The sequence below is a fragment of the Rhyacophila brunnea genome, unplaced genomic scaffold (assembly GCF_057557595.1).
Source record: "Rhyacophila brunnea isolate RB1 unplaced genomic scaffold, BYU_Rbru_1.0 scaffold_24, whole genome shotgun sequence".
Lineage (NCBI taxonomy): Eukaryota > Metazoa > Arthropoda > Insecta > Trichoptera > Rhyacophilidae > Rhyacophila > Rhyacophila brunnea.
The window spans coordinates 11,866,075-11,879,968 of record NW_028232904.1 but is presented as its reverse complement, the minus strand read 5'-3'; the positions used below and the strand labels follow the sequence as shown (position 1 = coordinate 11,879,968).

At 30.9% G+C, this 13,894-nt stretch overlaps 1 protein-coding gene across 1 annotated transcript in view; it reads right to left on the bottom strand.

The window, feature by feature from the left end:
* The window catches only part of Rim (Rab3 interacting molecule), a 205,762-nt gene that overhangs the window by 51,882 nt on the left and 139,986 nt on the right, over nucleotides 1-13,894 (bottom strand). The window contains exons 16-18 of the mRNA XM_085951592.1: nucleotides 13,509-13,663; nucleotides 10,637-10,825; nucleotides 4,570-4,632 (exon numbers count right to left, since the gene is read on the bottom strand). Of these exons, the coding sequence (XP_085807718.1) occupies nucleotides 4,570-4,632; nucleotides 10,637-10,825; nucleotides 13,509-13,663 (407 nt within the window). The remainder of the gene's footprint in view (nucleotides 1-4,569; nucleotides 4,633-10,636; nucleotides 10,826-13,508; nucleotides 13,664-13,894) is intronic.

Here is a 13,894-nt window from a genome sequence, read left to right as displayed (position 1 = left end):
TTTTATATTTAATAAACATTTACAAATAACATAATGATTATATTATAAACAATTAGTCACGACCGTTCTATTTCATCTTAAAGAAGTTTTGTATTAGTTATAAGTAAACTGAGAATAAACTTGTTCAAATTCAAGTACCTGTACGGAACGTCCTTACAATATATGGTACATTATAAATTCATGGTAAAAAGGACTCTTGTCGATATATCAAAATATAAATGTGACTATTACCTACAGATAAATCAGAACTACACACATTAAGACGATACTTCAGTGAAACGGCTAATAATTTTCAACTATAGGTGCGACGAAATTCTGGACTGGCTGGCAATCGGAGAGCGAAAGTCGAGCTGTGAACACGTCAATTTGTTTCGTGATGGCGACGGGGGAATTAATTCTTAAATGGTGTAAATATTACTAAAAAACGTTACCCATTTACTTGAAAAAGAAAACGTGTCAATGAATATATTATTATTATTATTATTAGTAATATAACAATAAACGTTACATTAAATGGACGCATGTTGACTTTTTATGACAAATTATGTTTTGTTCTGCACGCGTCATTTGCATAATCTACCCGTCACGTAGTCACGATCATGAAGTATAGCCTTAATTTGTGATAACTGATAATAATAAAAACGTCGATTATATCTTGTGACGCGATAGTAACCAGGTGACGAATTACCCAAGTAGTTCCTAATAATATACATGGCGCTTGGTACCTACTTGAAATGTGTCAATATGAAATAGCAAATCACCGTACTAAACAGAAAGGATGTCTTGCAGGTATATTCTTAACAGTTATCACTGTAGCACGATGCCGTTATGTTCATTGTTCTAAATTAGCACGGAAGGTATTCTATACACTAAACGGTTATCGGCGGCTATTTCTAATTCGTAATACGGTAAAAATTTAGGTTGGTAGACATGTCGGTCAAATTCGGATATGTTCGTGCTGCCGAACTCAAGCGGATAAAGCCGAACAAGTCCATTTAATCGGAAATGAGCCGAACTAAAGAATTTTGTATTGGCACGTCAGACATATCAACATAACCTACAATTTTATTAGTCATGCCATTGCGATTGTAGCAAAATAGTCGAATCTTGTGTTTCAATTCTCAATATGTAAAATTTACGTACTTTGTCTTGTTTTCAAAGTTAACACAGTCAAGAGAGGGGCTGTTAAAAGATATCAACTTTTGACAATGCAGACGGTTAACTTTTTTACACAATTAACCGCCAGAATACGTAAAGTGATAAACGTGATATTGAAGTTGTTCACACTCATTAAGATCTGTCCTAAGAATCATTTTTGATAACTAAAATTAGTAATAAATTGACAAAGTAGTTTATTTTAAAAGTTAATCTTACGAAAACGTGCTTGTTAAAAGTTTATACCTATGGAATTACCAGTCACTCTGTATACAATATTAAATGATTATACATTCTGTTCTTAGAATGAATTTTTACCTTACGACATCATTAATTTATTAGAGCGAGATGCAGAACCATATCGAAGAAATTAAATCCCTAAGATACGCACCTATCTTTAGGATGTCAATATTGAAAACTTAGATTGTTGAATCCACGGAAAAAGAGCAGTGGCCTAGAACAAAATCATTTAAAATACGAACAAGTAACGCCTGACAAAGTCGAGTTAAATTGGCAACTTTGGATATTACTTATTGCCAAGTATGACTTAGTTAATCTAGATGATTCTGCATCGCTCTCTTAAGAGTATTTTTTTAAAGATTAAAATGTAAGAATCATACCTGAATAAAATTGTAACTACTTAGTGAATAATTGTTACACACAAATGCAGAAGTATCTTATGTAACATTGCTATCCTATATAATATTTAATATGCAACTTATTATTATCAATATAACAAATTTATAATTATATTTTTTTGCTAGAAACTTACGTTTTATAATTAATTTACTAAAGATCTACCATCGTAAGTTGGCAGCCGGTCGAATTTGAAACTAAAATTGTCTATCGAGGATAAATTTGTTACAAATGCCATTTAATTTTACAACATGTTTCTCGAATTATGGATTGCATAATATTTGTACAGAAATCGACTACCAATAAAAAATTATAAATTACCATTTTTTTTTGTTAGTTATGGTAATATTCTCAATGTCATACTAGCGCCCTCGCTGAAATGCACAATTTATGATGGTAGATCTATACAATATAACCAATAACATTAGTGTCATACGTTTATCAACACAGTAACACTAAGCAAATCAAATCAATCATTTAACATTCTTGTAATGTATTATATAAGAACCTATCTGTTAATATAGTGTAATTCTTAAGACACTAAAAATGAAAAATTGATTTAACCGACAATTATTTGGCTAATTTATAGGTCGAAGATAGATAACTATTTTAAGATTGTGCTAAGTTTGTGTTCGAAATTTGAATTTATGTCACACGTAGATATAAATAAATGATAATAGAATGTTGTTCATTGGTTTCCAAGGTTACCATTTAATAAGATAATAATAAAACATTAAGAAAATAATGACATTTGTTTCTATTATATTGCTTACTACTGAGCCAAAATACATACACGACAGTTCTGCATCTGTGAGTTTTATAAAATTTGAAATTTAATGAACTTAATTAGATAGATATATTCTTAAAAAATATAATACTTATAAAATAACAAAGTGCAGGTGCTTTGGGAGTAAGAGAGACACGTGTGCCGGGGGGTAAAACTCACTCAAAGCCAAATTTGAAAAAAAATCGCAGCTAACAGCTGGGAGTAAAACAATGCAAAACAATCATAAAACCACATTTAAAAATTAAGATAAATATTATCCAATGGCATTCGTTGATTATGTATTTAAATACAATCCGTAGACAAGTAACCGTTAACATATTGTCAATTATTTATTACACAATATTGATTCTTCTACTTAATACAGTTTAATTTAAAACTGTATTCACGTACCTACGCAGTTTGTTTTTATTAATTTTATTGACCTACACAACTGTCCTGTAACCAGACTGTAGTATTAAAAAAAATACAATTTTGATTTACCCAAATATACAACTTTTCTAAAGTTATTCCTAAGAATACAGTCTATGGTACGTTTATACCTGGATACTTATGTCGTGATATTTATGTCTGACACCAAATTCATCTAGTGTAAACTCTAGTTAAACTAGTATCTACCATTTGTACCGTACGTGTCAGACGCTTACCTAATATTTGTCTCGCCACTCCTATGGCTCAAAATTCAGCTGCATTCAGAACTATTCAAATTCACATTTGAAATATTTTGCAGACGAGCCTTTTGAAACAGCCTACTTCAGTTATTTATTATTTATGTAGACAAGTGTATGCACTATTTTTTCATCAATAATCCTACTAAAATATGATGCATATATTTTTTATCCATAAAAATAATAAATAATTTCATGTTGTTTTAAAAAAACTCTCTCAAAAATTTCAAATGCAAGTTAGAATAGTTCTGCATTCAGCTGACGTAATGTTAACACCGAGACTGTGACAACTTCAAATATACAAAAATAAATCGCAAAAGTTGACCCACCGTATACTATACCAAGTCTCTGACGCATTGTTTGGTTTGCTACTTTGACAGAAGTGTTTATATTGTAATTAATTTTAATACGTTTATGAGTAAAACATGTGAAGGTATAGAATATATTCTGTCTGTAAAATTTAGTGTCAGATACAAAACATAAATATTACGATAGAAGTGTCCTAATGTAAACACACCAGAATTATGCGTATCTATTAGAGTAGATTATAGTAAAATACATACTACAGTTTAGCCGTGGCATGTAACGTAAAATTACTTTTAACTAATTGTTACGACTACCTGCACAGCTGTCAAACGTCAGTTTAAACAGTGTGTTTTTGGGTGTTTATTTTTATTTAACCAAATTATCTCTACATCACAATACATATTATTAAGCTGTTCTTTACTGTATCACACGATTTAATGTGGCTTAAATCTTTATGTTAAATTATTTCATAATTATATTTTTTCTCATATTACAGCCTGGTTATAGAAAGGCGATATATATGAATTACTAATAATTAATAAATTGATATTAATAGAATATTTCTGGTGATTTATTTTCGTTGATTGTGCCATAGTTATGGATAATATTATATAAATATATTTTGCACGCCACATGCAATCTCTCTTGCGGCCATTCGCAAATTGCATCTACCATTTGTAAAAGCCTAATTAGACCAGCAGACTCGCAGACCCAACCGGATTGAACGATCGTCGTGAGCAATCGTCAATGTTAAATAGCGATTACATGGAATGATTCCTCTACCAACTCAATCGTGTTGGCCCTTAATTTTATTGGTTCACAATATACGTTCATTTGCTAGTAACAAGTTGCTTGTCTTGCTAAGCTAATTGTCGTAACCGTGTCCAAAAAAATAGAAATTGTTCCAATCGCTCACGATTGCTCACGACTCCAGGGAACGACTCGAAAGTGACTTACGATCGTGACAGACGGTTGGCCTGAGAATCTGCCAATGTAATTTGAGCTTAAGTCAGTCCCTACCTTGTTTCGATGTATTCTCTATGTTCCAAACTAAATCAGACTCTTCGATCTCATTGTTGGTACCTGCAATTAACTTTCTGTCAAACAAAACTCGTCTAATGGCATTGATAGTAACCCGACACTCTTGTAACCATGGTTACAACTTGTATATTGACTGTACGGTCTTTGTGTACGAGAAAAGTAATCAACACCAAAAGTCTACACCAATTTAAGTCAGTCATAAATGTCGTCATTCTAATTATATTTCCTCTAATTTAAAATAACAAAGTCTTCTATTATAATATACTTATGTTAATTTAACTGGTCTATATAGGCTATTCATAATCAGTTGTTAAGACATTGAAAGTACATAATAACATAACATGAAACTGCCACGGAAGTATACGTAGGTATTAGAAAAAGTGATGACAAAAATGATGTAATTACCATCTACCTATTACTAAACTATACTTTATGATATTGTAAAAAGTATGTCAGTAGGTATTTTTTGATAACAATTATTGTCATATTAAATCAAAAAGCTTTCACATTCCTCTATACAGTATGCTAACATAATGGAAAAATCTAGCTGCCATGTTGATTTACTGTCTAGATTTTAATTAATATTTGTATTACTTGTAACCTAATATTATTTAATATAAATAATTGTATTGTCTATGGAAGCTGCAGGAAGCTGCAGTTCTACCAACATAATAAAAGCACGTGCATCATCTCGTGTTACTTTACAAGTCTAACAAAGCCTTTATTAACTTAACCTTAACCTTAATTACTTTTTATATTATTCCGCATCTTGCTTTATGCAAGTAATGTATTCAGTTTTGAATATAAAAAAATAGATTATAACTACAATAGAATAATAATATTGACTGTGGAAAGGAAAAAGGGCGCAATCTATACACATCAAATTTTACAGGAGGCACAAAAACGTTTTTGTTCATTCAAAGTTAAAATTCAAAATATACATAATCTTAAAATGCATGATAATTAATAATTTGGTTTTCATATTTCTAATCTTATATTAATTATTGAGTTAAATAAAAAAAACCAACAAAAGTGATGGTTAAGTCGTTTTTTTCCCATGTCACTTCCTTCTTTTTTTTTTTTAATTGTTAACTCAATTATTTAGATAATAAATCGGCATTTGTAGCTTACATTCTTTGAACACAACGTGTATTTAGTCGTCTACAATGTTATTATGCAATAAAACTTTTTTTTAAACTGAGGATTAAGCCCTTTTCCTTTCTAAAGTCAATAAATAATACATTTTTTTCATTAAAATGCTTGATATTACTAGACCGATTTTAATAAATACCATAGTTGAGATGGTAGCATTAGAAAAATTAATATTCTAAGCATTGACAGTAAATTTATAATTTATATTTTTATCATTGCTATTTGTGATTGTACGTATTTTTTTTAATCTATATAATTATCTCTATTTTTTATGCTTATAATACGGCTATTAAATTTCCTCATCTCATTGTGATCCTGATCCTTGCAGCTAATTTAATTGGGTGTAGTACCTATTCTATTCGAGTTCAATTTGTATATAAATAACTAAAACTTAATATGTATTATAGAAGGTTTTCTTAATTTGATTTATAACTTGAATATGCATTACAAGAACTTTGGTATTTTAATGGTGGAAATATAATCATAAGACTGATATTTATATTTAAATGGCAGTCATTTTTACAACGACTAAATTGTAGGCACTACAATATTAAAAATTGTGTAGCAAAATGAATCAATTTGTTGCATTGTTGCAAATGGAAGATAATTTTAATTAAGAATTTTGATAATTATTAAGTTTATAATCTTATTTATAATGCCATGACTGAAATGATTGAAACATTATGTATTTATTTAACAAATAGAAAATGACAATTGTCAAAGACGAGATGTTGGCTGATTTCGTTTGTGTATTGGAACTTGGAGAACCGTCAATTTGGAAGGCATTGCAAACAAGCAAAATTTTATGAACTCATGGACTGCGAATAATTGGACCTTTTTATGCAAAAAGCAGTTAACCTACAAAAGGTGTGAGAAAATTGAGATATATTTTATGCAATGCACCACCATAATTAATTATGATTGACTGTCTTAGTAATAATATAAACATGTACATATTATAATACTTGAAAGCAATTTAATGATGTTTTTAGTATGGTTAAATTGGCAATCATATTACTTGCATTACTTGTAATTAATAATAATCGTTCATTGTATAAATAACATTCTTTAAAGGTTTTAATAATTAATAATTACTAATGCAATGCGTTTTATTTACTTCCGGCCATGCTCAAAATACGATTAAAGTAACTCGCAGTTAATTTAACTGTCATATATAAAAACTTTAACTGCACAGAATAAATGGTTTCTTCGACATCTGTTATTAATCAATAATTACGTGATAGAATAATATGTTTAATGTATTATGTCAAAGTCTAGTGCATCTGGAAACAGTCATTAAAGAATCTCTTTCACATTCAATTTGTAACTATCACATTGAAAATCAATATGTACTCTAAAATTTCTGTTTATATTAATATATGTACAATCAAAATATTATCGCAATTGTGGGTTGGTTGCTTTTTTTCATTTTCACAAATATTTTTTTAAATTCTCTTGTTTTTTTTACCACAATGTAGGTTAGCTGTTTTATGCATAAATAGGTTCGATTATGGGTGTGTTTTGTGTGGCTGGGCATGAGCAGGTGCAATTCAATGACAAACTTTCCAATAACAACTATACTCCTTCATTGTACTTCATTGCACAATGTTGAATTTTTAGCATTGAATTTAATTGACACTAAAAAAATCACGAGATTTAGTGCTAACAAGAAGCGATTTTGATAAAATAAATATTATATTATAATATAATATTATGTACTCTAAATGAGCCCTTATCAGGAGAAGAACGTTATCGCTGGCATACATCTATCTACAACATGTCAGCCAAAAATCATTATTTAATCTCGACAACAGATACCACTATAAACATGGTTAAGTACACATGTCGTTTATCACATGGTTTTAAAACTTTAACGCAACGTGTTTAATTACTATTATATCAAAACGTACACTTCTAGATAAAACAACTTTCCCGAAAATGGGTTTAATTTCAAAGATATCTAATAAATATACCAATCTGGCTTTTTTGGTATACTGGTTGGTGTCAATCCTCCCAGTGTAACAATTACATTAAATCGTCATGATCGATCCTAATAAGATCATAATATGGGCTAGATAATGACATTTCAACGTGATTGGTGTCAAGAGAAATTCAATTATTGTTTTTTTTTACCATGTCCGATCATTATAATATCATATATGCATCTACAGAGTGGAGGTTTGTATTAACAGATTATATTTTATGAGAAATGGATTCGAGCCACTTGCTCAACCTATTAGGTCCATACTATGACACATACACAAATTGAAAAACAATATATTGTGTACTTGCCACATCTATCATTCAAACCTGGGACCCAGGATGCTATTATTAGTCTATGCTATAGGCCGACGCTTAAGCCGCGCAGCTGTCGTGGGTATCTATTGCCAAACGTATTGTCTCAAATTTATTTAATCTTTCCTGAATTTTGTAATACCGTTTGTTACTAAAGTTCACCTATTATTAATCAACATTTACTTGGTAAAATTCATTTTTACAACAGTATATGGCCCTCCTCACAAGGGGAGGGCTGACGAGTTGACCAGATAAGTAAGATAAACACACATCATAAATTTGGACTAATAGTAGAAACAGTCGCCTGCGGCCCCGCGCTATTTTACGTCGAGAGTAGTGATTTTGCAATGCAATCTATAATTATTGTGTTGATACTTGACATCTCCATAAATAAAGTGAATGTATTCATAAACACCATTCCACTATTATCTAAGAATAATCTAATGTTGACAATGATGTTACAATAATTCATAATGAAAGAACTGTCGACTAAAAAAATATGTTTTTGAATTTAATTCACAATATACAATGTTATATCCCCTTTTAATTTTCATCCAGAATTATTATGTTGTTATATATTATATTATAGTGTGTTACATTATTAGTAATTTGTCAATGATTTGCAATTGCCATAATACATAAGTCATAGGAACATGGAGGTGCATAGGAACATATAGAAGGAAGAGCATATTGTTAATATTAAGCCAATTGACAATAACAAAAATTGTGTCACACAATAATACAAAACTTTGACTCTGTTACTTATTAACACGTAACAGGAATGTCAACATTTTTTTTACATTGTTATATTACACCAGAATATGAATAGTATGAATATATTGTGTATCGAAAAATCCTTTTGTTTATTTGTTTTACCAATTAATTCAAAATTGGAACAAATAATATATAAGTAGATAAATAATATTTAAAACAAAAACTATTTATCTTGTAAATACGTTCCATTAATTATTATTAACATCGAAAAAACCGCGGTATGCATCCATAGACAAAGTGACATAATACATAGATAATAAAAAAAAATTGAAAGAAAAAGATCCAGTAAAACGTTGAAATTATAATTAATAATCACACAAAAATATTTTCAACTCAATTGTAATAAAATTCACTTGATAAAATGCATAATGCAGTTCTACTCTATGTTTAAAACACTCATTTATAATTTAATTAATTTACAAAAAAGCCTGTATTAATTGTGTTTTGGTAAATAAATTCTCCCGAATGAAATTTTATTTAAATAATTAGATGCTTTATCGGAAAAAATAGCTAAAAATATAAACCAATCGAAGTATTGTCATAGATAATCATAAAAAAATAAATGATTATAATTATAATATTCGTAATATTTAAAATATGTTCTGGGGGGTACCTAATTAATAATAAAATCATGTTATTTTGTGAGAATTTGTTTTTAAAAATAATAAGGGTAAGTATCTATTTCTTGGAGACATCTAAGGGTTGATTTTTAAAACACACTGATTAAAACATCAAATCAAAAATAATTAATTATTAGTCTACAATACACAAAATATAATTCCTGTTTTTAGAGTAGTAATTATTAGTAATAATAATTATTTAAATTCAATAGTGCAAAGGTTGAAAATGTTTGTTCTCAAAATAAATCGACAATCAAAAAATATTACTTATTCACGGGAAATTGATCGATGTTTTTTAAAAACTCGTATTGCACAATTGATCGCGAGAAAATTTCATATGCGGACAGTAGAATAGTACTAGGTACGGTTTACAGCAGTAGCGAAAGGTGGAGGTAGGCTTTTAAGATCCGCCATAAATAGTGCACATTAAACGTTGTTATTCATACGTATTTGATTTTATTGAACTAAGACTACAATTTACAGATGGTATTGGTTAGTTTTTAAAAATCAATTAAGCCATAATAGATAACAAATATTATTCTATCTATAAAATATCCAAAGTAATGTATGATTGAATTGCGTAATTTTAGATATTTTATAGATAGATGAGTGGTTTTTGACTATTATTTATTATGGCTTGGTATTGCAGGGCTTAATTTAGTGTTAAAAACTAACCAATCCCTACCGTCTATAAATTGTAGTCTTATTTCAGTGAAAACAAAAACGTATGACTGACAAAGTTTAATGTGCACTATTTATGGCTGCTCTTAACAACATACCTCCACCCTTCGTCACTGGTTTACGGTAACCTATAGAGAATTATTTTCTCTAGCTAAATGAATTCTAGATCTCCGTATGATCAATTTTTTTTTGTGCACAATAATTGTCCGAATATGATTATGTTTTGCCATGAGTTCAGTACAAGATGTTCTCTTACTATCATGAAATAGGTTTTACTAAATACGTACATGTTTGAATGTTAGAAGAGGTTTTATATATGACTGATAATAATTATTGTAAATTAAACTCAAGACAAGCGATCTTTAAACTGCTTTTATTTTATTTGGGATTCACTGCAATGCTCTGCATGTAGTAATTCAATACTCAGTTTAGTTAATAGAACAGCAGATTTAACGAATGTGTTCAATAACATTTGAATAATATAATATCTATATAGATTAAATTGAATAGTAGATGAAGCCTACCTGTCGCTGAGAGCTGTGACGTTGAATTACTTTTTTTGCCCATCGCCCCGAAGTGTGCACTGGCTCGCAGTACACCAGTCGGGGCTGTTCCTCCGCTACTCGGAGAAACTGACGATGGACTGCGACGCCCTCCTCGGATTCCACTGTCCACGCCGTGGAGACCAACCGCCGTATCACTCAGGCTACCATCTGATACAATAAATGAACATTGTAAGGGACATGATAAGAACTTGAACGTAAATGAGACACCGTACATAAAAATATATTTTTAAAAAGTATTTTCCGACTGTCTTTCATCAAATTATGCTCTTTTTGAGCAAGAACCAAAGGTTCCTTGGTTCCTGAATAAACAAAACAGGAAGAAATGTATCGGTGGCAAGATAGAACAGCAATAAATATAACTATGACCTTTCAGGAAAATTACAATGTTTAATTAACCATTTTTTTATTCAACGAATAATTCACAAGATATAAGAATGCAACATTCTAATTATTGAACACAGATAATTTTGAAAACACTTCAGAGGAAATATATTATAACCAATAGAAATCTTTCTTAAAAAAGGAAGACACCACGCAGGAATCGAACTTGCATCTCTCGTATCGCGTCCACGCACATTGACCACTATGCTAAACGAGTCATACTTAATTACTACAAATTTTAACTAATGGCTTTTAATATTCACTGACGCGCTTTATAAATTAAGCTACATTGGCGTTCGGCTTTTGTATTTTAAATCAAATAATGTATTACTTTAATTACTAACCGACATCACGGATTACTCCAAGATTTTTTGTTGTAACTTACTTGAACTTGCTAATAATTTTTAATTCACTATTTTTTTATTCAACGAATAATTGACAAGATTTAAGAATGTACCATTCTAATTATTGAATATACATAATTTTGAAAAACACTTATGAGAAAATATTATATTATAACCAATAGAATTTTTTTTTTTTAAAAGTAAGACACCTGTCAGGAATCGAACCTGCATCTCTTGGGTTGACGCCCCGTCCACATTGTCTACTATGCTACTATGTGACACACTAATTACGACAAATTGTAATAATTGGCCCTTATAATACCTGCTCATCAACGCTCTTCCAAATTAAGCTACTATTGGCAATCGGTTTTTGTTTATTAAATCAAAGTAGGTACCTACTACTTTAATTACTAACCGACATCACGGATCTCTCCAATATTTTAGAAGTGTTTTTCAAAATTATGTATGTTATACATTTATGTCGAATTCAGTATGTTGTTTAAAACCATTAAAATAGAAATAAATAAACTTTATAGAGTACAATAAATAATTACAAGATAAAAATAACTTTCTATATACAACGTTTTTAAATTTTCTGTTGAATTATTATGCTTGTACTTGATAATATGAAGTAAATAAAAAACAAACGAATATAGAATACTGAAATGTCATTTTGATTTCCATAGTAACGCACGTATATATTAATAATTTAGTTGCTAGGACCATCCACTTAGCAACCAATAATAGTGGATTGGTTTACGGATTTCTTCCGAAATAACTTTTCATACAAAACAGAATTAACTGAAAATGAATTCAATTCTACTTGAAGATGGCTGAAAGTATTAAAAGAATGCATTGGTATCGTGTTCTAATATATTCTAAAAGTTTCAAATGTCTAGCTAGTCGGGAAGTTAGTTAAAAATCGATTGCAAGATTTGTACCGGACAAATAAGAATACGACCTAATAAAAACGTTGTAATAAAATAGATCTTGTGGTCATCGTTTGTTGATATTGATAAAACAGTTTCTTTCATAAAAGAAACTCATATATTTTTTTGGTTTATTGGAAATGCATACACAACATGTACTTTGTGGGTGACTGGGCGGTCCTCGTAGTCCAGCGCGTAACGCACTAGCTTCACATCTGAGGGCTCCGGGCGTGATTCCCAGTGAGCTCAAAATACATTTATATGATTTTCTCAGAGCCTGGGCGTTTATGTGGATAATTATTTCACGTATATTACTATCATACTGTTTCACTATACTAAATGTAATTGAACCACAAAACATGTTGCAGAATTAAAAAGATCAATAGGTGTATTATAATTAAGAGTATGTTAGTGATACAAATGTTCTTCTTGTGAATAATTACGCTATCTGGGGTATTTTAAATACCGTCAAAAATGTCTACAACATTTTGTGGTGTAAATCAAAAGAAATTCAATTATTGTTTTTTTTACCATTTTCGATCATAATAAGATGATATGGGCTTCCACAGCGTATCCGGAAATTTGTACGTAAACAATTCACCGCAGGACACTTATTCGTGCGCCGCAGTACGTGAAACATGAGTAGTTCGTGTAACATTTAATCAAATGACGAGTTCTTCGTTGAACATTTCACCGTGGAGTATATTTGTACGTATGCTACAAAATGTGGAGATGTCTTTACTAGTTTAGGTTAAGTTAGGGTCAATCTAATTGGAACAGTACTATCTGCAAACTATCGCCGCATTTTGTAAGATACGTACAAATGTATTCCACGGTGAAATGTTCAACGAAAAACTCGTCATTTGATAAAATATTATACGAACTTATGTATCACGTACTGCGGTGCACGAATAAGTGTCCCACGATGAACTGCATGCGTACAACATACATGTAATCTCTCCACAGACTGGAGGTTTGTATTAACATATTTTTGTTTTTACGAGAAATGGATGTTAGCCAACTTACTCAACGTATTATATCCATAGTCTGACTCAAACACGGATTGAAAAACAATATGTGTATTTGCCAGACCCAGGATTCAAACCTTGCTAACGCTTAAGCCGCTCGGTATCGTGGGCGTTCAATTATCGTTATATAAATTAACATAGCGCTTACCATGTTTCTCATCGGGTGCGTCGGCATTGCTCAAGCTTCTGGTGAAGTGTGATCTGTGGCCTTCTCTTCTGTGGTCCGCCCTGTTGCTTCCTCCTCCTCCGCTCCCGCTGACCCTCTCCCCTCTTTCACTCCTACTACCACCCCCACTGTACTCGCTGCTCGATGGAGGTTTCGCAGCGGTAGATTTTTTTTTGATGGACCCCCCGGATTTTTTTTTCGACCCAGTCCGTTTGACCCCGGGTTTCGGTGGGATTTTGGATTTGGATCCAGCATTCGCGTTGGCGGCGATGACCAGCGATTGGAGAGTTTTCAGTTGCGGCAGGTTGGTGGACGTGCGTCGGGCGGGGGGGAAAGCGGAAGAAACAGACACGTTAGCGTTTACAGAA